Here is a 24,667-nt window from a genome sequence, read left to right on the forward strand (position 1 = left end):
GTTGCAGAAGAGATGTTTGGGGACTCGTCAACTGAGGTAGTATGGGCTGAGGTTAGAAACAGGAAAGGAGAGGTCACCTTGTTGGGAGTTTTCTATGGGCCTCCGAATAGTTCCAGAGATGTAGAGGAAAGGATAGCAAAGATGATTCTCAATAGGAGTGAGACAGACAGGATAGTTGTAGAAGGATAGGTTAGTAAATTTGCAGGGGGACTTCAACTTTCCAAATATTGACTGGGAACACTATAGTTCGAGTACTATAGATGGGTCAGTTTTTGTCCAGTGTGTGCAGGAAGGCTTCCTGACACAATATGTAGATAGGTCAACAAGGGGCAAAGCCACATTAGATTTGGTACTGGGTAATGAGCCTGGCCAGGTGTTAGATTTGGAAGTAGGTGAGCACTTTGATGATAGCGATCACAATTCTGTTATGTTTACTTTAGTGATGGAAAGGGATAGGTGTATACCACTGAGCAAGAGTTATAGCTGGGGGAAAGGCAATTACGATGAGATTAGGCAAGATTTAGGGAGCATAGGATGGGGAAGGAAACTGCAGGGGATGGGCACATTAGAAATGTGGAGCTTATTCAAGGGAAAGCTCCTGTATGTCCTAGATAAGTATGTACCTGTCAGGCAGGGAGGAAGCTGTAGAGCACGGGAGCTGTGGTTTACGAAGGAGGTAGAATCTCTGGTCAAGAGGAAGAAGAAGGCTTATGTTAGGATGAGATGTGAAGGCTCAGTTAGGGCGCTTGAGGGCTACAAGGTAGCCAGGAAAGACCTAAGGAAAGAGCTCAGAAGAGCCAGGAGGAGACATGAGAAGTTGTTGGCGGACAGGATCAGGGTAAACCCTAAGACTTTCTATAGGTATTTAAGGAATAAAAGAATGACGAAAGTAAGATTAGGGCCAATCAAGGATAGTAGTGGGAAGTTGTGTGTGGAGTCAGAGGAGATAGGGGAGGCACTAAATGAATATTTTTCAACAGTATTCACTCTAGAAAACGACAATATTGTCGAGGAGAATACAGAGATACAGGCTACTAGACTAGGTGGGATTGAGGTTCACAAGGAAGAGGTATTAGAAATCCTACAGAGGGTGAAGATAGATAAGTCCCCTGGGCCGGATGGGATTTATCCTCGGACCCTCTGGGAAGCCAGGGAGGAGATTGCCAAGCCTTTGGCATTAATCTTTAACTCGTCATTGTCTACAGGAATAGTGCCAGACAACTGGAGGATAGCAAATGTGGTTCCCCTGTTCAAGAAGGGGAGTAGAGACAACCCTGGTAATTATAGACCAGTGAGCCTTACCTCAATTGTTGGAAAAGGTTATAAGGGATAGGATTTATAATCATCTAGAAAAGAATAAATTGATCAGGAATAGTCAGCACGGTTTTGTGAAGGGAAGGTCGTGCCTCACAAACCTTATTGAGTTCTTTCAGAAGGTGACCAAACAGGTAGATGAGAGTAAACCGGTTGATGTGGTGTATATGGATTTCAGCAAGGCATTCGATATGGTTCCCCACAATAGGCTATTGTACAAAATGCGGAGGTATGGGATTGTGGGAGATATAGCAGTTTGGATCGGAAATTGGCTTGCTGAAAGAAGACAGAGGGTGGTAGTTGATGGGAAATATTCATCCTGGAGACCGGTAACTAGTGGTGTACTGCAAGAGTCGGTGTTGGGGCCACTGCTGTTTGTCATTTTTATAAATGACCTGGATGAGGGCATAGAAGGATAGGTTAGTAAATTTGCAAATGACACTAAGGTTGGTGGAGTTGTGGATAGTGACGAAGGATGCTCTAGGTTGCAGAGAGACATAGATAAGCTGCAGAGCTGGGCTGAGAGGTGGCAAATGGAGTTTAATGCTGACAAGTGTGAGGTGATGCACTTTGGTAGGAGTAACCGGAAGGCAAAGTACTGGGCTAATGGTAAGATTCTTGGTAGTGTAGATGACCAGAGAGATCTCGGTGTCCATGTACACAGATCATTGAAAGTTGCAACCCAGGTTGACAGGGCTGTTAAGAAGGCATACAGTGTTTTAGCTTTTATTAATAGAGGGATCGAGTTCTGGAACCAAGAGGTTATGGTGAAGCTGTACAAAACTCTGGTGCGGCCGCACTTGGAGTATTGTGTACAGTTCTGGTCACCGCATTATAAGAAGGATGTGGAAGCTTTGGAAAGGTTGCAGAGGAGATTTACTAGGATGTTGCCTGGTATGGAGGAAGGTCTTACGAGGAAAGGCTGATGGACTTGAGGCTGTTTTCGTTAGCGAGAAGAAGGTTGAGAGGTGACTTAATTGAGACATATAAAATAATCAGAGGGTTAGATAGGGTGGATAGGGAGAGCCATTTTCCTAGGATGGTGACGGCGAGCACGAGGGGGCACAGCTTCAAATTGAGGGGTGAAAGAAATAGGACAAATGTCAGAGGTGGTTTCTTTACTCAGAGAGTAGTAAGGGAATGGAACGCTTTGCCTGCAATTATGGTAGATTCGCCAACTTTAGGTACATTTAAGTCGTCATTGGATAAGCATATGGACATACATGGAATAGCGTAGGTTAGATGGGCTTCAGATCGGTATGACAGGACGGCACAACATTGAGGGCCGAAGGGCCTGTACTGTGCTGTAATGTTATATGTTCTATGTTCTATTCCAGGGATCATCTGTGTGAATCTCTGCTGGACATGCTCCAGTGCCAGTACATCCTTCCTTAGGTGTGGGGCCCAAAATTGGACACAGTATTCCAAATGGGGCCTAACCAGAACTTTATAAAGTCTCAGAAGCGAACCCACGCAGACAGGGGGAGAATGTGCAAACTCCACACAGACAGTTACCCAAGGCTGGAATTGAACCTGGGTCCCTGGCGCTTTGAGGCTGCAGTGCTCATCACTGAGCCACTGTGCTGGGACCATCCCTGTGGGGACTGGGTTAGTGAGACCGGGACTATCCCTGTGGGAGTGGGTTAGTGAGACTGGGACTATCCCTGTGGGACTGGGTTAGTGAGACCGGGACTATCCCTGTGGGGACTGGGTTAGTGAGACCGGGACTATCCCTGTGGGACTGGGTTAGTGAGACTGGGACTATCCTTGGGGGACTGGGTTAGTGAGACCGTGACTACCTCTGTGGGACTGGATTAATGAGACCGGGACTATCCCTGTGGGACTGGATTAGTGAGACCGGGACTATCCCTGGGGGACTGGGTTAGTGAGACCGGGACACTCCCTGTGGGACTGGATTAGTGAGACCGGGACTACCTCTGTGGGACTGGGTGAGTGAGACTGGGACTATCCCTGTGGGACTGGATTAGTGAGACCGGGACTATCATTGTGGGACTGGGTTAGTGAGACCGGGACGACCTCTGTCGGACTGGATTAATGAGACCGGGACTATCCTTGTGGGACTGGGTTAGTGAGACCAGGACTACCCCTATGGGACTGGATTAATGAGACCGGGACAATCCCTATGGGACTGGGTTAGTGAAAACGGGACCAACCCCGTGGGACTGGATTAGTGAGACCGGGACTATCCCTGTGGGGCTGGGTTAGTGAGACTGGGTCTATCCCTGTGGGACTGGGTTAGTGAGACCGGGACTATCCCTGTGGGGCTGGGTTAGTGAGACTGGGTCTATCCCTGTGGGACTGGGTTAGTGAGACCGGGACTATCCCTGTGGGGCTGGATTAGTGAGACTAGGTCTATCCCTGTGGGACTGGGTTAGTGAGACCGGGACTACCTCTGTGGGACTGGATTAATGAGACCAGGACTATCCATGTGGGGCTGGGTTAGTGAAACCGGGACCAACCCTGTGGGACTGGATTAGTGAGACTGGGACTACCCCTGTGGGACTAGATTAATGAGACCGGAACTACCCCTGTGGCACTATGTTAGTGAGAATGGGACTTTCATTATGAGACCAGGTACATGAGACCGGGACTATCCCAGGGGACCAGGTTTGTGAACTGGTGCTGTGGAATTTGAGATAGATCTTCAAGGACCAGCCATTGCCCAGGAATCCCCAATGGGCAGAAGGCAGTGAGACTCACTTGTTGAATATGTCTAAAGTAAATTAAGCTAATAGATTTGCTCATCAGTTTGCATATATCTAAAGTAGATTAATTTAATTGATTTTCTTGAAATCAAAGTGCACATATCTTCTTGTATTCATTATTTTCAGACCTTAAAGAACCCATTAGGTACTTTCAGCCAAACAATACAAAGGTGAAATCGGGTTCCAGAGGACAACCTTTTTTTGTGACCATATTAATAAATCCATTTATCTCACTACTTCATAGCTTCCTCACCTCAGTCTGATCTCCTTCTTTACAAAGCGCATGAAGACACAAGATTAGCAGCGCATCTACATTGGTGCCATCCTTCAACATAATTCTTGTTTTAATGAGGAGAAAAAAAAGGGTTTGTTAAATGTATAATCTATTTATGAACGTATCACATATGCACCCTTTACATATAATGGACAATTGTACTGTTGTTTCTGGTATAGGCAGTCATAAAATTATGATTCCATTCAAATGAAGATGATTCCTTGCATTATCATTCAAATGTGCATTAACTAATTTACCATTAACTCATTTCATCCGTAGCTTTTCAAAAATATTCACTAGTTTATTTACAATACAGATATGCTGTCGCTATTGCATCCTTAACCAACTGGATGCCAGTACCAGCTAACCATGGACCACAATAAAAGCAAGGGCTATAAGGCCATCTCTGGCAGGTACTCATACACTGGAGGAACTGTCAGAAAGCAAGAATGCATTTTGATGTTGAGTGATGGCTCAAGAAAGCTCAAATATTGGGAGTTTACTTTAAGCAAAAGAGCCATTGGAAGTCCTACAAGAACAAAAATCGTAAGTCATAGTACACAACTGATCAATCAGATTAGGAGTCTGATTCACATTATGCACTAATCAACGCCATTCACTGTTCATGTACTGAACTACAAAAATCATTTCCTTTTCTATTATCTTCCTCTTTACACCTACCTTTGTGCAGTTTCTAAAGTTTGATCCCAGTTGTTTTGGGCTAAAAACAGTTTCATCTTCAGAATGAGAGCTGGCATGAATGTTGGAGTGGTGGCAATAATCTGGTTGATGGTTTCCAGGGCGATCATGAAATTCTGTTCCTTCTGAAGGTAGCAGACCTGTGGTTCAGAAATCAGAAGTGGGTACCAAGCCGGCACTTAATGTGGCAACTGTGTTAGCACCTGCTCTGAGTATGTTCACCCCACACACAGACGTATGAAAGGAGTTCCAATTCTTTAAGGTCAGTAATATTTCCATGTGATTGCTTGGCATCCTGAAATTATGTAGATCTGCCCAAGAAATGTGTAAACAGAGACTGATTGTGTCGTCAGTAAGGAGGAGAAAGTAAATAAAGTGTGAGTGATGCTGTTGACACCTGCCTTGGGAACAGGCGCAAACCATTCATAGTCTTGACCCTGCTCAGCAATTCAATTAAACCTTGACTGATTTGAGCCTTAATTCCAATTCCATTTACCCTACTTCATTCCACGTTCCTTTGGATAACATGCCCAAATTTATTTTTCTTTATTCATTCATGGGATGAAGGCACCGCTGGCAAGGCAACATTTATTGCCCATCTCTAATTGCCCCAGAGGGCAGTAAAGAATCAACCACATTGCTGTGGATCGGGAGTCACATGTAGGTCAGACCAGGTAAATTTCCTCCCCTAAAGGACATTAGTGAACCAGATGGGTTTTTCCTGACAATCGACGATGAATTCACAGTCATCATTAGATCTTTAATTCCATATATTTATTGAATTCAAATTCCACTGTCTGCCGTGGCGGGATTTGAACCCAGGTCCCCAGAATGTTATCTGTGTCTCCGGATTAACAGTCCAATGATAATATCACTAGGCCATTGCCTCCCTGCCAAAATAAAAATCTATCAATCTCACTTTGGAAATTTTCGATTGACCCATAGTAGTGGACCCCCATTTTGCAAAGAAGTGATTGGAAGTGATTGGAACCTCGAGCAGAAGATTTGAATGAAGCTGTTTTTGTAAGGTGTGTTCAGGAGGGTTTCCTAACTCAGTACGTTGACAGGCCGATGAGGGGAGAGGCCATTCTAGACTTGGTGCTCGGAAACGAGCCGGGGCAGGTATCAGATCTTGTGGTGGGACAGCATTCTGGTGATAGTGACCATAACTGCCTCACATTCTACATAGCTATGGAGAAGGAGAGGATTAGGCAAAATGGGAGGATATTTAATTGGGGAAGAGGAAACTATGATGCGATTAGACATGAGTTAGGAAGCATGGACTGGGAGCAATTGTTCCATGGTAAAGGCGCTATAGACATGTGGAGACTGTTTAAGGAACAGTTGTTGCGAGCGATGAATAAAGATGTCCCTCTGAGACAGGCAAGAAGGGGTAAGATAAAGGAACCTTGGATGACGAGAGCGGTGGAGCTTCTCGTCAAAAGGAAGAAGGTAGCTTACATAAGATGGAGGAAGCTAGGGTCAAGCTCAGCTCAAGAGGATAACAGGCAGGCGAGGAAAGAGCTCAAAAATGGTCTGAGGAGAGCTAGGAGGGGGCACGAGAAAGGCTTGGCAGAACAGATTAGGGAGAACACAAAGGCATTTTACACTTATGTGAGGAATAAGAGAATGGTCAAAGAAAGAGTAGGGCCAATCATGGATAGCATAGGGAACTTGTGTGTGGAGTCTGAGGAGGTAGGGGAAGCCCTAAATGAGTTTTTTGCTTCTGTCTTTACGAAAGAAATGAACTTTGTAGTGAATGAAACCTTTGAAGAGCAGGTGTGCATGCTGGAATGGATAGAGATAGAGGAAGCTGATGTGCTGAAAATTTTGTCAAACATTAAGATTGACAAGTTGCCAGGCCCGGACCAGATTTGTCCTTGGCTGCTTTGGGAAGCGAGAAATGCAATTGCTTCGCCACTCGCGAAGATCTTTGCATCCTCGCTCTCCACTGGAGTCGTACCTGAGGACTGGAGAGAGGCAAATGTAATTCCTCTCTTCAAGAAGGGAAATAGGGAAATCCCCGGCAATTACAGACCAGTAAGTCTCACGTCTGTCGTCTGCAAGGTGTTAGAAAGGATTCTGAGGGATAGGATTTATGACCATCTGGAAGAGCATGGCTTGATTAAATGCAGTCAACACAGCTTTGTGAGGGGCAGGTCATGCCTCACAAACCTTATCGAGTTCTCTGAGGATGTGACGAGAAAGGTTGATGAGGTTCGAGCTGTGTATGTGGACTTCAGCAAGGCATTTGATAAGGTTCCCCATGGTAGGCTCATTCAGAAAGTCAGGAGGAATGGGATACAGGGGAACTTAGCTGTCTGGATACAGAATTGGCTGGCCAACAGAAGACAGCGAGTGGTAGTAGAAGGAAAATATTCTGCCTGGAAGTCAGTGGTGAGTGGTGTTCCACAGGGCTCTGTCCTTGGGCCACTACTGTTTGTAATTTTTATTAATGACTTGGATGAGGGGATTGAAGGATGGGTCAGCAAGTTTGCAGACAACACGAAGGTTGGAGGTGTCGTTGACAATATAGAGGGCTGTTGTAGGCTGCAGCGGGACATTGACAGGATGCAGAGATGGGCTGAGAGGTGGCAGATGGAGTTCAACCTGGATAAATGCGAGGTGATGCATTTTGGAAGGTCGAATTTGAAAGCTGAGTACAGGATTAAGGATAGGATTCTTGGCAGTGTGGAGGAACAGAGGGATCTTGGTGTGCAGATACATAGATCCCTTAAAATGGCCACCCAAGTGGACAGGGTTGTTAAGAAAGCATATGGTGTTTTGGCTTTCATTAACAGGGGGATTGAGTTTAAGAGTCGTGAGATCTTGTTGCAGCTCTATAAAATTTTGGTTAGACCGCACTTGGAATACTGCGTCCAGTTCTGGTTGCCCTATTATAGGAAAGATGTGGATGCTTTGGAGAGGGTTCAGAGGAGGTTTACCAGGATGCTGCCTGGACTGGAGGGCTTATCTTATGAAGAGAGGTTGACTGAGCTCGGACTTTTTTCATTGGAGAAAAGGAGGTGGAGAGGAGACCTAATTGAGGTATACAAGATAATGAGAGGCATAGATAGAGTTGATAGCCAGAGACTATTTCCCAGGGCAGAAAAGGCTAACACGAGGGGTCATAGTTTTAAGCTGGTTGGAGGAAAGTGTAGACGGGATGTCAGAGGTGTGTTCTTTACACAGAGAGTTGTGAGAGCATGGAATGCGTTGCCAGCAGCAGTTGTGGAAGCAAGGTCATTGGGGACATTTAAGAGACTGCTAGACATGCATATGGTCACAGAAATTTGAGGGTGCATACATGAGGATCAATGGTCGGCACAACATCGTGGGCTGAAGGGCCTGTTCTGTGCTGTACTGTTCTATGTTCTATGTTCTAAGTGCTTTCTACCAATGTTTCAGAATGATCTTGTTCTAAATTTAGGATTGCCCCACACACCCCCATTCCATACTCAACCACCCGATGATTTAGTTTCTCTCCGTCCACACTACCAATCTTAACAGTGTTCAATTCAACCTTCAATTCCTGAGGGAATACAAGTCTGGTATTAGCAGCTTGCCCTCATTATGTAACTCTTTCACTTCTGGCATCATTCCTCTCATTCAGTGTGGAAGCTCTCACCTCTGAAGACCCAATTTGTATGTAGCCCTAGTTGGAACAGAAATGGAATGGAGACAATCACAAGCCAAACAGGCATGTGCACATAACCATTTAATTCAGCAATGAGTCAGCAGTTTCATGTTGAAAGGCCATAGTTGATGTGGGAAGCTGAAAGATCACACGAGTGTGTTGGGGGTGGGTGGATGTCTGAGCCTCATTAACTGAACCGAAAACTAATACTTGATTGAAATTTGAACTAACAGATACACACATTCTGTTCCTTTAAGTCAAAAGCATGGTCAAATAGTGTTCTCTCAATGAGAGCAAGCATCTGATGCTTATATCACCGCTCTTTCTGTTCAAAATGATGGATGCTTGAAGAGTTGGGGCATTGTTAGTAGAATGGAAAAAACATAACTGTTTGCATTTCCCCATTCTCATAGAAGCTGCTGTAAGTGAACTCATAAGATATATTAGAAATGCAAATCCCTGTTTATCAAACTGTGTGACACAGAATCAACAGGTTAATAGCTCACCTTTCCCATCAAACCAAAAATATCTTTCGAATCCCTCAGCCCTTCCTCGAGGTAACTGATGGCCTTCTTCATATTCCCATTTTTGTTGTCCGTTAGTTCAATCCATCCTTTCAGTATTAAAGTCTGCCAGCATAAACAATATAGAAACTGAATACAAATGGTTCAATCGGCATAGGTTGGATGAGCCTCTTCTGTTTCGCATGACAATGGCAAAAATACAACCAAAAGCTAGAAATCTGAAGTAAGAACAGAAATGCTCAAATACTTAGGGGGAACATCAGTGTTCTCACAAGAGATTATTGGCCTGAAATATTGGGAACTGTAAGAGAGAGAAAAGAGCTGGGTGGCTGGGGGATTGGGGGAGTTTCGAAAGTATTTACCGAGGCAGGAGCTGTGTGTACTGGTTTCTTGATATTACGTTAAATGTGAGCAGTTCAGGCATCATAATGTCTATTTTTCGGGAACCTATTTATGGGAACCTATGTAGCGTGTACAATAAATATTTTTAACCAACCTGTCCAAAAATGTTATTACACACCACTGAAGCAAGTGGAACTTGTCCCTAGATCTCCTGGCTCAGGGGTAGTAAACTACTATAACATCACAAGAGTCCGACATTCAGGTACCATAACTGGGAACCTTATCAAATTCACCAAGAATAAGTCAGCAGCAGTCAGGAAGAAACTGCACCTTTGATTTCTGGACAATTTAAAGGGGCTTGCGCCAGATACATTTGCTCAATCTTTGGGTATGAGGTAAGGTTTTTTCTGTGTCTAATTCTGCAGCAAAGCAGACTGGAGCTGGAGAAGTGATAGTGGGAACTGCAGATGCTGGAGAATCCAAGATAATGAAATGTGAGGCTGGATGAACACAGCAGGCCAAGCAGCATCTCAGGAGCACAAAAGCTGACGTTTCGGTCCTAGACCCTTCATCAGAGAGGGGGATGGGGTGAGGGTTCTGGAATAAATAGGGAGAGAGGGGGAAGCGGACCGAAGCTGGAGAGAAAAGAAGATAGGTGGAGAGTAGAGTATAGGTGGGGAGGTAGGGAGGGGATAGGTCAGTTCAGGGAGGACGGACAGGTCAGGGAGGTGGGATGAGCTTAGTAGGTAGGAGATGGAGGTGCGGCTTGGGGTGGGAGGAAGGGATGGGTGAGAGGAAGAACAGGTTAGGGAGGCAGAGACAGGTTGGACTGGTTTTGGGATGTAGTGGGTGGAGGGGAAGAGCTGGGCTGGTTGTGTGGTGCAGTGGGGGGAGGGGACGAACTGGGCTGGTTTTGGGATGCGGTGGGGGAAGGGGAGATTTTGAAGCTGGTGAAGTCCACATTGATACCATTGGGCTGCAGGGTTCCCAAGCGGAATGTGAGTTGCTGTTCCTGCAACCTTCGGGTGGCATCATTGTGGCACTGCAGGAGGCCCATGATGGACATGTCATCTAAAGAATGGGAGGGGGAGTGGAAATGGTTTGCGACTGGGAGGTGCAGTTGCTTATTGCGAACCGAGCGGAGGTGTTCTGCAAAGCGGTCCCCAAGCCTCCGCTTGGTTTCCCCAATGTAGAGGAAGCCACACCGGGTACAATGGATACAGTATACCACATTGGCAGATGTGCAGGTGAACCTCTGCTTAATGTGGAAAGTCATCTTGGGGCCTGGGATGGGGGTGAGGGAGGAGGTGTGGGGGCAAGTGTAGCATTTAGCTGGACAGTGTAGTAGCAGCAGGGGAAAGGGTTACATTTTGTAAGATCTTCAGAATCGAATGGCTCAGCATTCAGCACACTGAAGGAACTCAGTGAGCACCCTCTCACATTCAATAAGGATCAACTTTGGGCAGTGCCCACTTCAAGACAATTAGCCCCAACCTGGCTTGTGTTCGGGAGTGCAACATTCCATGATGTAAGTGTTTTAGAGTAAGTATGAGGGAGTGCTGCGTTGTCAGAAACTGTAATTTCATTTGGTCATCCGTTGTTTCAGGCAGATGATCAGAAGCATTCCCAATGTACCATTCAAAGAAGACCAGGGAATGTTGTCCTGCTGAACAACTCTGTCAACAAAAACACCAACAAAAACCGAAGTTGTTAGAAAAGCTCAGCAGGTCTGGGTGTATTTTCTTCTGCCAGACTTTCCAAATTCTGTTTTTGCTCCTGATTTAGCATTCACAGTTCTTTCGGTTTTTAATTCTGTCAACAACACTAGTTTAAAAAAAAAGTTGGCATTTACCCCAGCGCTGTTTGTGGGACCTTGTTGTATTCGAAATGGTGGTAGCATTTGCCAATTAAAGTAGCAATGACCATGCCTCACAAGGGTAGGTAAAGAGAAATTATTTTCACTGGTCGGGGGGTGGGGGGTGTACAGAGAGAATTAGGGCTACACTTTTCAGGAGACATGTGAGGAAGCACTTCTACACACAAAGAGTGGTGGAAACTTGGAACACTCATTCACAAACAGCAATGGATCAGTTGTTAATTTTAAAATCTGAGATTTTTATTAAGCAGAGGTATTACGGGACATGTGCCAAAGGCAGGTTTATAGAGTCAGGCCACAGATCACCCATGATCTCATTGAACGATGGAATTACTTGAGGGGCTGAATGGCCTATTCCTGTACTTGTGTAAGTAATGCACTGCATGTGAAGAGCTGTGGTATCATGACAGATTGCTACATGGGCCCATAGTTCTGCTCAATTCAAGACACATACCTCCTTTGACTTGCTGGAAATTTTTAGTAGCCTGTCAGTGTGCTCCCGAGCTTCCTGATACCGATTCACAAGCCACAGGAACATGCCAGTATAATACAGAGCTTTATCACCTGCTGATTTTTCACCTTCCCTGGACCTTCTGTCAAGTTCGTGAATGGCATCATGATCTTGGAAAGGCAAAATACTTCTTTATCATTTTAGCATCCGGAAACAACATCGTGTGACTTTAAAGTTTTATTAAAATAGTCTACAATGTGCCTTGCTGTGGTAGCTTTGCAGTGGTAAAACATCCTCATGTAACTCACAGGAACGTTATCAAACAAAATTTGGCACTGAGCTGCATTAACAGACAGACAACCAAAGGTTTGGTTAAATAACTTGTTTTTAATAATGGTCTTGAAAAAAGAGAGAGAGATGGAAATGCAGGGAAGCTTCAGGAAGTTAAAGATCTCAGGTCCAATTGCTGCTGAAGACACAACCTCTAAAGGTGGAGTGATTTAAAATTGGGGATGTGCAAGAGGGAAGAATTGGAGGAGTTCTGGCATGTCGCTGGGTTGAGGAAATAGGAGGCTGCAGAGGATGAAACCGCAGAAGGAGTACAAAACAGAGAATTTAAGATCAAGTCATGTTCAACCCTGAATGTTAGCACTGGGCTGAGATTTTCCATTGTGCCCCCTGTAAACATATGTTCAGTGGTTCGCCGACCAGTGAGAAAACACATTAACAAACTCCAATTGTTTAGATGGCCAATCAGAGACTGAAAATGTCCAGGTTCTGTACACAGTTATTGGACGGGGGATTCAACGGCAATATATAAATCTCCCTTGTATTGATCTCAGGAGGGGGTTATTTTCAATGGTTATCCCCTTGCCTTACAGCTACGTCCCCAAGTTCATCAACTCAATCCCAAACCCTGGAAGGTATGTTGTTTCGCAGTTATTTACCTCAACTGTAAGGAAAGTTGGTAGTAGGATAATGGTGGCAAGTTGAAGCTCAAAATTGGTCATTAATTGACCACTTAAGAGTCTTGACTGCTGTGGAGTCGAGAAGATCACCGATAGATGTTTGCACCTAGTATTTAATTACTTGGTGGCTCTGTGGTTAGCATTGCTGAATCACAGCCTCAGGGACCTAGGTTTGATTCCAAAGATAACGGGAACTGCAGATGCTGGAGAATCCGAGATAAGAAAGTGTGGAGCCGGATGAACACAGCAGGCCAAGCAGCATCTTAGGAGCACAAAAGCTGACGTTTCGGGCCTAGACCCTTCATCAGAGAGGGGGGTGGGGAGAAAGTTCTGAAATAAATAGGGAGGGGGAAGTGAATCGAAGATGGATAGAGGAGAAGATAGGTGGAGAGGAGAGTGTAGGTGGGGAGGTAGGGAAGGGATAGGTCAGTCCAGGGAGGACGGACAGGTCAAGGAGGCGGGATGAGGTTAGTAGGTAGGAAATGGAAGTGCGGCTTGAGATGGGAGGAGGGGATAGGTGAGAGGAAGAACAGGTTAGGGAGGCAAGGACAAGTGGGGCTGGTTTTGGGATGCAGTGGAGGGAGAGGAGATTTTGAAGCTTGTGAAATCCACATTGATACCATTGGGCTGCAGGGTTCCCACACGGAATATGAGTTGCTGTTCCTGCAACCTATGGGTGGCATCATTATGGCACTGCAGGAGGCCCAGAATGGACGTCATCTGAGGAATGGGAGGGAGAGTTGAAATGGTTTGCGACTGGGATGTGCAGTTGTTTATTGCGAACCGAGCGGAGGTGTTCTGCAAAGCGGTCCCCAAGCCTCCCCTTGGTTTCCCCGATGTAGAGGAAGCCACACCATGTACAGCGGATGCAGTATACCACATTGGCGGATGTGCAGGTGAACATCTGCTTGATGTGGAAAGCATCTTGGGGCCTGGGATGGGGGTGAGGGAAGAGGTGTGGAGGCAAGTGTAGCATTTCCTGTGGTTGCAGGGGAAAGTGCCGGGTGTGGTGGGGTTGGAGGGGAGTGTGGAGCAGACAAGGGAGTCCAGGAGAGAGTGGTCTCTCCGGAAGGCAGACAAGGATGGGGATGGAAAAATGTCTTTGGTGGTGGGGACAGATTGTAGATGGCGGAAGTGTCGGAGGATGATGCGTTGTATCCGAAGGTTGGTGTGGTGGTTATTTTTTTGGTTATTGTGGGGACCGGGTGTGAGGGATGAGTTGCAGGAAATGTGGGAGACATGGTCGAGGGCGTTCTCGACCACTGCAAGGGAGATGTTGCTGAAAAACGAGGACATCTGAGGTGTACGTAAGTGGAATGCCTCATCCTGGGAGCAGATGCAGCGGAGGTGAAGGGATTGGGAATAGGGGATGGAATTTTTGCAGGAAGGTGGGTGGGAGACAGTAGGCTTGAAATGGACATCAGGTTCTAGGTGGTTGCCTGAGATGGAGACAGAGAGGTCCAGAAAGTTGAGGGATGTGTTGGAGATGGTCCAGGAGAACTTGAGATTGGGGTGGAAGGTGTTGGTGAAGTGGATGAACTGTTCGAGCCCCTCTTGGGAGTATGAGGCAGCACTGATACAGTCATCAATGTAACGGAGGAAGAGGTGGGGTTTCAGGCCAGCGGAAGAGGGACTGTTTGCTGTAACCTACAAAGAGGCAGGCATAGCTTGGGCCCATGCGGGTATCCATGGCCACCCCACACCCTACTGCTTTGCAGAACACCTCTGCTCAGTTCACAATAAACAACTGCACCTCCTAGTCGTGAACCATTTCAACTCCCCCTCCCATTCCTTAGATGACATGTCCATCCTGGACCTCCTGCAGTGCCATAATGATGCCACACGAAGGTTGCAGGAACAGCAACTCATATTCCTGCAGCCCAATGGTATCAATGTGGATTTCACCAGCTTCAAAATCTCCCCTCCCCCCACTGCATCCCAAAACCAGCCCAGCTCGTCCCCGCCTCCCTAACCTGTTCTTCCTCTCACCTATCCCTTCCTCCCATCTCAAGCTGTACCTCCGTTCCCTACCTACTAACCTTATCCTGCCTCCTTGACCTGTCCGCCCTCCCCGGACTGACCTATCCCCTCCCTACCTCCCCACCTACACTCTCCTCTCCACCTATCTTCTCCTCTATCCATCTTCGATCCACTTCTCCCTCTCTCCCTCTTTATTTCAGAACCATCTCCCCATTCCCCCTTTCTGACAAAGGGTCTAGGCCCGAAACATCAGCTTTTGTGCTCCTAAGATGCTGCTTGGCCTGCTGTGTTCATCCAGTTCCACACTTTATCTCGGATTCTCCAGCATCTGCAGTTCCCATTATGTCAAAGAACGAGAGAGCGTAGATTTAAGTGATGTGCTACCGAAGCAAGGGTGATATGAGAAAAGTCTTTTTCACTCAGTGAATAGTCATGGTATGGAGTTCAAGTGAGGCATCCAGGAGGGACATGGGATGATTCTTTGAATAGAAATGATGTGCAGGAATACAGGGAAAAGACAGGTACAGGCACTGAACGACCTCCTTCTGCACAGTAACAATTTTGTGATTCTATTAAATATATATGTTTGACCAGCAAGTTACCTAAGCAGTGAATCCAATGAAAATTTCAGTTCTTCTATGCTTGTTCACATTTCTTGCGAATTTTGTAAACAATTCCTGACAGGATGAGTAAAAACATCATAATTCTGCAGAGACCTACCAATTATTGAACTCCTTCTGTGTGCATAAATGAGGGCCATGATTGAGCACAGTGAAACATTTTGGTGGCCCTTAATTGTCTCAAGGAGTCTGATGGTTTCTTGGGTTTGGCCTGTAAACATAATGGCACAAAGTTTTAGAACAGGGAAAGAGAAAAGCATGTTCAGCCAAATGAAGCACATTTACCTCTCACCATGCTCTCAGTATAGGGCAGTATTGATATCGTGGTAATGTCACTCGTAATCCCAAAGTTCAGACTAATCCCTTTGGGGAAGTGGGCCCAAATCACACTATGACAGCCAGCAGAATTTAAATTGAATCAATCCATTTGGAATTCAAAGCTGTCTCAATGAAGTGGTTAACATCTTTTTTTGTTATTATGATGGTGTTGTTGGCTAGGCAGCATTTATTGGAGGGTAGTTGTGGACTCAATGGGCTGAATAGCCCGTTTCCACACTGCAGGGATTCTAAGGCATTATACTACAGTGTATGTTATTCACAGCTAAAGATCCCTAATTGCCCGGAGGGCAGTTAAAAGTCAACCACATTGCTGTGGGTTTGGAGTCACTTGTAGGCCAGACTGGGTATGGATGGCTGTTTCCTTCCCTAAAGGATATTAGTGAACCAGATGGGTTTTTCCAAGACTTGTCAATGAATTCACGGTCATCATTAGACTCTTAATCCCGGATTCTCTACTGAATTTAAATTCCACCATCTGCCATGGCAGGATTCAAACACAGGTCCCCAGAACATTATCTGGGTTTCTGGATTAACAATCCAACAATAATACCGCTAGGCCACTGCCTCCCTCTCTGTTCACTAGTACGTGTTAGGAAGGAAGTGTCTCATTCTCATCAGACCCACAGCAATGTGGCTGACTCTGAAATGGGCTTGCAAGTCACCAACACCTACTTCATTAGATTAATTGTATGTGTTGGTTTTCATGCAAATGTTTTGTCTCCTTTCTGGATGACATAGTCCTTGCCATGTAGCCTTCGTTGAAGCAATATACGGACCACATAAATTCAGAGCAGGACAGAACAACAACGCTTCACCGGAGGCTACACAGCACCAATAATGTCACCTAGAAGGGAGGCAAAATGTTTGCACGAAAACCAGTCAAGTTGATGAACCAACCAACCACTCCAACCGCAAACTGGGCAACAGATCTTCATTAAAACATTAGTTGTATTTATACATGAGAACAGTCATTGAACCATACAATGATTAACTGCATGTGGAATATTTCTCTAAGACATAACTGTGAGCTACAAAAGATCAAACAGAGTACATAAATTACTAAAAATACTAATACACTCACTCAAATATAATCATAAAAGCCAACAAAGCAGATGGCCTTTATCTTAAGAAAGCTGGAATATTACAAGAACAGTTCCATCAACTAAACTGGTCAGTGTCAGTGTTCTTTCAAGAGATCTGGGTGCTACTTGCAAGCGAACATTTGTTTCTTATCCCTTTTTGTCTGCAAAGAGTGTGACTTGCCGGCCCATTTCAGAGTCAACCACATTGCTGTGGGTCTGGAGTCACTTGTAGATCAGACCAGATAAGCTGACAGGTTTCCTTCCCTTGGGGAAATCAGTTAATGTGATGGGTTTTTATGACAACTGATGACGATTTGATGGTCACGACTTCTGAGACTCACTTTTGATTCTAGGTTTTATAAGCTGATTTTTTTTTTAAATCCCACCAACTGCTAAAATGAGATTTTAGACCCACTTTCCCAGAGCATTGGCCTGGGCCTCTGCATTACTGGTCCAGAAATATTACTAGTCCACAGGAAACTCCTCCCACACTTCTCCATCTTTAGTACATCAGATAACACTTAGGGCTCTTGTGACAGCAGATAATGTCTCAGCCTCTGAGCTCAGGTCTCACCTACATAAACTGCCTGGAGACGTTGTTTCAAAAGTTTTAATCTGGCTAGCCCAGTCAGTTTGAGGTGAGATAGTGCATTCAGATCTCACATTAGGCAAGTAGCATCCTTTAAAAGGCCTGTAGTGCAGTGATAATGTCCCAACCTCTGGGCTAGAGGATTTGGGTTCCTGTTCCACCAGCCGTGGAGACATGAAATAACATGACTAAAATAACTATCATTCCATGTTTTAAGTCCGCTGTGTAACCTCCCTTGAGATCCAGTTAAAGTGATGTGCGAACAAAGCCAGAGTTATGTTAAGAAAAACTCTACCATTGAGCTAGTACATAGGGTCGGGAAGACACTGCTCGGAAATGTGTTGGAGGTACGTTCAATTGAGACATTCATGAGAACATTGGATGGTTATTTTAATGGAAATGATACATGAGGATTTGAGGAAAAGGCAGGAGATTGGCACCACATTACAGAATTGGTGCAGGTATGATGAGCGAAATCACCTCCTTCCGCACTGTAACAATTCTGTGATCTGTGATGTACCCACTGAGCTTGCTATTACATGCATCTACAATCACATTTCCTTTCTTTCTCTAATGGTATTGCCTTCTTGACTGAAAAAGTTCCATAGGTATCAGCTGCCTTTTGGTATTTTGTCCAAGTTATTAATGTCTTAGCCTTGACACTGAGAACTTGCAGGTTACCTAGATGTAGGGCCATCACAGCTGAATAAATCTCATTCTCTTTTGATATCCATTCTCTTTATATGCATTCCCATGGTGGAGGGAATCGTGATTGGAACTGGGAGTGAGAATTTCTCGCCCCTTGTTGAGCCATTGCAATGTTGCTTGAGCTCAGCTAATATAGCCCAGGCCAGGAATTGGAGCTGGAATTCACACAAAGGGGGAGAAGCTTCAGTCAGACACAGCCTTGTACAGACCTTGGTCGATGTGGAGCACTGCATTTGGATGTCAGCACTGTTCTACAGGACTGTTATAACTGAATGCTATGAAAACTCCCAAGTGTCAGCTTTAGTTCCACACTAGAACATACACATCTGAGCCAGAAAATGCACTGTGTTTACACTCCACTTAAAAGGCTATAGCTCTCTTTCCTTACATTCTTCTTCATTACATTAACCATTATGTTGATCTGCCCCAGAGTTCTATACATACAAATAACCAAAGAATACTTGTACTGAAACAACAGGAAGAAAGAATTTTGGTTGATACCACCTCATTGCTTCCACCTGTCTCATCAATAAATTAATATTGATATCCCATAACCTATTACAGATAGCATCCTAATAATTGGTAGGGCAATTACAGACAAGTTTCTCAGGGAGATTTACCATCACATGGCAGCAGCAAGACAGCATCATGACAACATTGATCCAGTGGACCCAGTGTCAGGGGACCTGACCCTGATGTTGGCTGGTCCAGCAGAGGCAGCAGCGAGGCAGTAGTGGAAGGGTATCAGCCCAGTGTCAAAGATGGCGCCTGAGGATTGGTAACTTCAACGTTGATTGGGTCCACTGTAGATGGCGGTGAGGTGGTGGTGCAGGTATCAATGATGGTGATGAGCTGGCTCAGGACTGATGCACTCTCTTCAAGCTATATCTTGTTCCCTATTCTTAAATTATTCAAAATGGCACTGTTTTGTGGCAACAAATGAAAGCTTTTCACTGTATTTTACTGTATTCTTACCATGAAATGCATGTGGCAATAAAATCAAAATATGACTTTGTACCATATTTACAAACATATTATAATCTTGATTGAAGTGTTCTATCTGTTGAACCAATGGGAAGACGGTTGATTATGATTTTGATCACTGATCAATATCCTTCTTATTTTCAAACAGAGCTTTCCAACGTTGAGAGTTGGGACCCTAAGTGGGGTGGCAATCTGAAATGTTGTGATCAATATTGCCTTGCTTTAGGAGGATTAGCAGTTCAAGGAGGCAACTCACCTCCACCTTTCACAATGGCAACTAGAGAGGGGTAGTAAATGCTGGGCAGCCGGTAGTGCACATCCCATAAGTGAATAAATAGGTCTTCTCCTCCGCCCCTTCCACGACTTGCTGAGGGGTCGCTCCTACTTTCAAACCTCAATATGGAGTCACAGTGGGAAATTATTTGGAAAGCACTGGCTCAGCAAACAATGGCTAGAATCTTGCTGCAAAATAACACCCCGCTAATGACACAATCTGCTATTTTTTGTGCTAAATGGTCAGTCAGTTCAGGGAATTGTGAGATAGGTCATGTATTATGAATCTTCGGAACTCGATGACCAATTTTCATTGTTCCCCTTGAACAAAAGGTATCTCAGCATCAACTTCTCCACTTTTTCTAAGAGCTTGCTGGAATTGCACTTGTTCTGCCCCTTGAATTTAACATAGAAATTAGGATGGGAATCAGTCAATACCAGGGAATCAGGAAGGTTAGCTGAAGGCACAAGCAGGCATTTCGAGCTATGGTACAATCACAAGTACTGAAACATGGCTTTAAAAAGCACAGGAATGGCAGTGCACATGCCGAGTCAGAAGGCTGTCCTCTGAAACAGACGGGCGGTTTTAAAAAGGATTTCAACATTGGTTAATACGTAGGTCAAAGAAGGTAAAATCCCCAGAATTGGAAACAGGGACTAAATTAAGAACCCCTGCAAGGTTAGCGGAAAACAAATGCTAGGCTTTCAACTGCACCAATAATAACTTAGATAAAATCAAAATATTAGGTAGACAGTGATGAATTTAAGAGAATTTTTTGTTACTACACAACAAGTACAGAAAGAGAAGGGGTCTGGTTTTAGGGAACAAATCTGGACAGATGGAAGAAGTATCAATGCGAAAGCACTTTCTTAGAAGTGATTATAACCGTCTCTCTGAAGTAGACAGGTTTGCTGCTGGGGAACATAGTGGTGTGTGTTGCAGCATCAGGCAATAAGAAAGGTCTAAATGTATGTACAGTTTCAATAACTGTGGGAGTTGGTCGGTTTAGAGTGTAAACTGGTGGCCAGCCAATCCCCAGAAATGGAAACAGAAACATTGAAGAAGGGAAGGGGGGAGCCAGAGATAGACCAGGTGAAGGTGAGAGTGGGGTGGAAATTGGAAGCAAAATTGATAAGCTGTTCCAATTCTGGATGATAAAAGTAAGCAGCACTGATGATATCATCAATATACTGGAGAAAGAGTTGAGGGGGGAGGCCTGAGTAGGACTGAAGCGGGGAATGTTCCATGTGCTCCTCAACAGTACAGACATAATTGGAGCCCACGTAGGTAGCCATTGTCACACCTTTGATCTGAATAAAGTGTTAAGGGAGGGTCAAAGGAAAATTGTGCAAAATGAGGATCAAGGGGTGGTTGACTCAGAATCTCTTGTAACATTTATGCTGTATTTAGATATTCAGCAATATTTAGATATTCACTTGCATTGCCTTAGCCTCCATGGCGTATGGGCCAAAAGGGTAATGCACTTAGTGTGGTCAAAACTTTGTTGACAGTGTGAACAGAATAGGCCAAGTAGCCTCTTTCTGGGCCAAAATAATGATATAACTCATAACAGCATATGTATCTTTTAGCTGACGTGATAATTGTTAATATACTGCCAAACAAACATTTTGGTTCTGATTTAAACGGTTTGAACATATTCTTACATGCAATAAAGTGTTCTTTGAGAGTGTATAATGTAAGGTTTTTTTAAAGAAAACTTCCTAATTTTCTCTTCCAGCATCTTTTCTGTTTCTCTCCCTCGCTTTATTTCACTTGTTGCACCATAATCTAATTTACCCACATGCACTGTCATCATTCAATAAATTTAAGAATTCAGAAAGAAACCAAGATCAGTTGCTAGTCCCATTGTTACTTAAGGACCGAGATGTCTGATTGCCCTCAGTGAGCTGTGATCGTCTTGCATTTCCAACAAGTTCTGGTAAAACATATTTCCAAGCTGCAGGGGTGTAGGGAAAAGCTTAAAAAGTAGACTTGGTGAGATCCTCCACTAAAGTAAAATTTGGCCTCTGTATTGTCGTTGTCAAAACAGATCCCAAGGACTTGTATCAGAGACAGTACGAACTGCAGATGCTGGAGAATCTGAGATAACAAGGTGTAGAGCTGGATGAACACAGCAGGCCAAGCAGCATCTCAGGAGCAGAAAAGCTGACGTTTCGGGTTTAGGCCCAAAATGTTAGCCTTCCTGCTCCTCTGATGCTGCTTGGCCTGCTGTGTTCATCCAGCTCTACACCTTGTTATCCCAAGGACTTGTCCATGGGATTTGCAGGTAAACGTATAGTTAATCTACTTCCTTGTTTGTTCACGAATTCAAGGCAAGTTATTCGATTTGGTGCCTTCTATCAATTCAACTTCCTTGCTGCTCACATATCCTGAAGATAAAGTTGCCTTCTTCCTCTTTTTAGTCTTTTAAGTTAAATTTATTTCTATTATCTTGGATAAGTCACCAATGTCCAATCCCTGAAGTTCCAGCTTGCTACACTACAGCAGTAATAATGTCAAGAGAAAATCAATTACTGTGCAACACTTTGGGCTGGAGTTAGGTTGTGAAAGGCACTCTGAGAGTGCACTGTCTTACATTCTTTATTCAGTGGGCTGGGAAAGTGCACAGCTCAAGCCCAAATGCAGAAACATGACATCAAAATAGTTGGCAACTTGCAAATAGATCAGAAGATGTTGGGAAGAGGTTTTGAAATTATAAGGCATGAAACACAGAACAAAGCTCAGAAACTAGGAGCGAGAGGAGGCCATTCAGCCATTCAAATCTTCTCTACCATTCAACATGACCTTCCATCTGAATGCTATTTTCCCCACTTTCTCTCCATTCCCTTTAATGGTTTGGGTATCTAAAACATGTTTCAATCTCGTTCTTGAATATACTCAATGATCCAGCCTCCATAACCATCTAAGTTCAAATAAAATCAACATTTCACGAGACTTCTCCCACTGGTGAAGCTCAATGAAAGAATGCGGAAGGCCCAAGCAGGAAGACCAATTGGTGAGGCACTTCCTGCATTATGTTAGCTACACGTCTAACGTACTTAATTGGTTGTAAAATGTCAGAACATACCGAGGTTGTGAAGGACTCCATATAAATGCAAACCCTTTATTTGGAAATATGTTGCATTTATGACTTTATTCCCAAGCATATAATGCAGCGAGTTCCTGGAATCTGCTGTACTTCTCGAAGGAAATGACAATACCAAAGTTTGAGGAGATGTACTTCATTTACTGTTTTGATGCTTAGTTGCTGGAGAAGGAAATACTTTTCCATATGCGCTGCCAAAGATGGGGCGTGGGACGTGTGGTGGGGCAGTGTGGTGAAGACAAAGAGGAAATATGGCAGCTTTTACAACTCTGGGATTTTATAGCCAGTGAAGTACTTTTGACGGGTGTAACAGATCTCAACTCAATTGGTCATAAACCATTGTTCAGGTGAAATTCATGGAGGAAAACTGAACATGGAATGATACATTGAGAATTCTCCATATGTCTAAATTCACAGATGGGTCAATCAAGCAGATCCTGAAATGGTTCCTGAATCTTCCCAGCCCATCTTTCCTCTATACATTCTGTCTGGGAAACACTTTACACCCAAGTGCCAAAAATGAAAGATCTGCCCACAAGGTCCGAAAACTTAACATGCCTTCTTAGAAAGGTATATATTTTTTAACCTTCCATTAAATTCGTGAAAGCTTTGAGGAAAATCAGCACAGGCTCATTGCAGCACATCGTCAATCCTTCATTAGCAGCGGTCAATGCATGGTGGAAATATTTTTCTTGACAGTAGTAAGCTACTGATGCCTGAAATTAAAACGAAAAGTGAACAAGTTACAAACATAAAAAGTGCAATAATGTATAGCATGTTACACACTCTGATATAATTCCTGGTGATTTTTATCTCAAAGCAACTTTTCCCATTTACATCGTAGAACCCATAGCTCAGAAACAGGCCATTCGGTCCGTTGGGTGCTGGTATAGGTCTGAAGAAAGGTCCCTGGGCCTGAAATGTTGGCTGATGGGCAGGAAACAGCAAGTGGGCAAAACAGGTTCTTTTTCAACTTGGCAAGTTTTAACCAATGGGGTTCCACAGGAATCAGTAATCGACTGCAAATATTTACAATATACACATGAATGACTTGGAGCACGGAAGTGAATATGCCACAGCCAAATTCGCAGTCAACACAAAATAGGTGCAAAGGAAGCAGCCAAAGGGATATAGTATCAGAGATAATGGGAACTGCAGATGCTGGAGAATTCCAAGATAATAAAATGTGAGGCTGGATGAACACAGCAGGCCAAGCAGCATCTCAGGAGTCTCAGGATCCCCTCCCTACCTCCCCACCTATACTCTCTCCACCTATCTTCTTTACTCTCCATCTTCGGTCCGCGTCCCCCTCTCTCCCTATTTATTCCAGTTCCCTCTCCCCATCCCCCTCTCTGATGAAGGGTCCAGGCCCGAAACGTCAGCTTTTGTGCTCCTGAGATGCTGCTTGGCCTGCTGTGTTCATCCAGCCTCACATTTTATTATCTCAGCCAAAGGGATATACTGGTTTATAGAGAGATATCTAAAGGTTAAGTAATTGAGTAAAAAGTGGGGTTCATTTTGGAAGGCAGAACAGAAGAACAGATTGTTTGTATGGAGAAAAGCTTCAGAAAGCTGCAACACAAAGGGATTCGGGGAAAGTCATGCATGAAACACAGAAAGAAACTAGCACACACATGCAGCAGGTCCGAGTGCTCTGGTATCCTACTACAGTCCAAAGATGTGCAGGCTACATGGACTGGCCATGCTAAATTGCCCTTAGTGTCTAGGGATGTGTAGATTAGGTGGGTTATGGGGGATGGGTCTGGGTGGGATGCTCTGAGGTGTGGTCTTTTTGGGCTGAAGGGCCTGTTTCCATACTGTAGGGAGTCTAATCCTAAGTCTAAGAAGACTAATGGAATAAAACTCCAAAAAACTGCAGATGCTGTAAATCAGAAACAAAAACAGAAATTGTTGGAAGATCTCAGCAGGTCTGCAGCATCTGTGGAGAGAAATCAGAATTAATATTTCTGGTCAAGAAAGATTCTGAAGAAGGGTCACTCAAGCCAAAACATGAAGGGTAATGGAATGTCAGCCCTTATAGAGTCATACACCACGGAATCAGACCCTTTGGCCCAACTCATCCATGCCATCAAGTTTGCCAAATGAAACTAGTCCTATTTGCCAGCATTTGGCCCAAATCCCTCTATACCTTTACTATTCATGTACCTGTCCAA

General features: G+C 44.4%; 1 protein-coding gene across 1 annotated transcript in view; it reads right to left on the reverse strand.

Annotated features, from left to right (window-relative positions):
* Positions 1-23,202, reverse strand: part of LOC125462908 (tetratricopeptide repeat protein 21B-like) — a 122,402-nt gene extending 99,200 nt beyond the window's left edge. The window contains exons 1-6 of the mRNA XM_059640004.1: positions 22,476-23,202; positions 15,512-15,622; positions 11,847-12,013; positions 9,157-9,279; positions 4,996-5,153; positions 4,294-4,378 (exon numbers count right to left, since the gene is read on the reverse strand). Of these exons, the coding sequence (XP_059495987.1) occupies positions 4,294-4,378; positions 4,996-5,153; positions 9,157-9,279; positions 11,847-12,013; positions 15,512-15,622; positions 22,476-22,554 (723 nt within the window). The 5' untranslated portion in view covers positions 22,555-23,202. The remainder of the gene's footprint in view (positions 1-4,293; positions 4,379-4,995; positions 5,154-9,156; positions 9,280-11,846; positions 12,014-15,511; positions 15,623-22,475) is intronic.
* Between the last annotated feature and the right edge of the window lie 1,465 nt (positions 23,203-24,667).

This window comes from Stegostoma tigrinum, chromosome 2 (assembly GCF_030684315.1).
Source record: "Stegostoma tigrinum isolate sSteTig4 chromosome 2, sSteTig4.hap1, whole genome shotgun sequence".
NCBI lineage: Eukaryota > Metazoa > Chordata > Chondrichthyes > Orectolobiformes > Stegostomatidae > Stegostoma > Stegostoma tigrinum.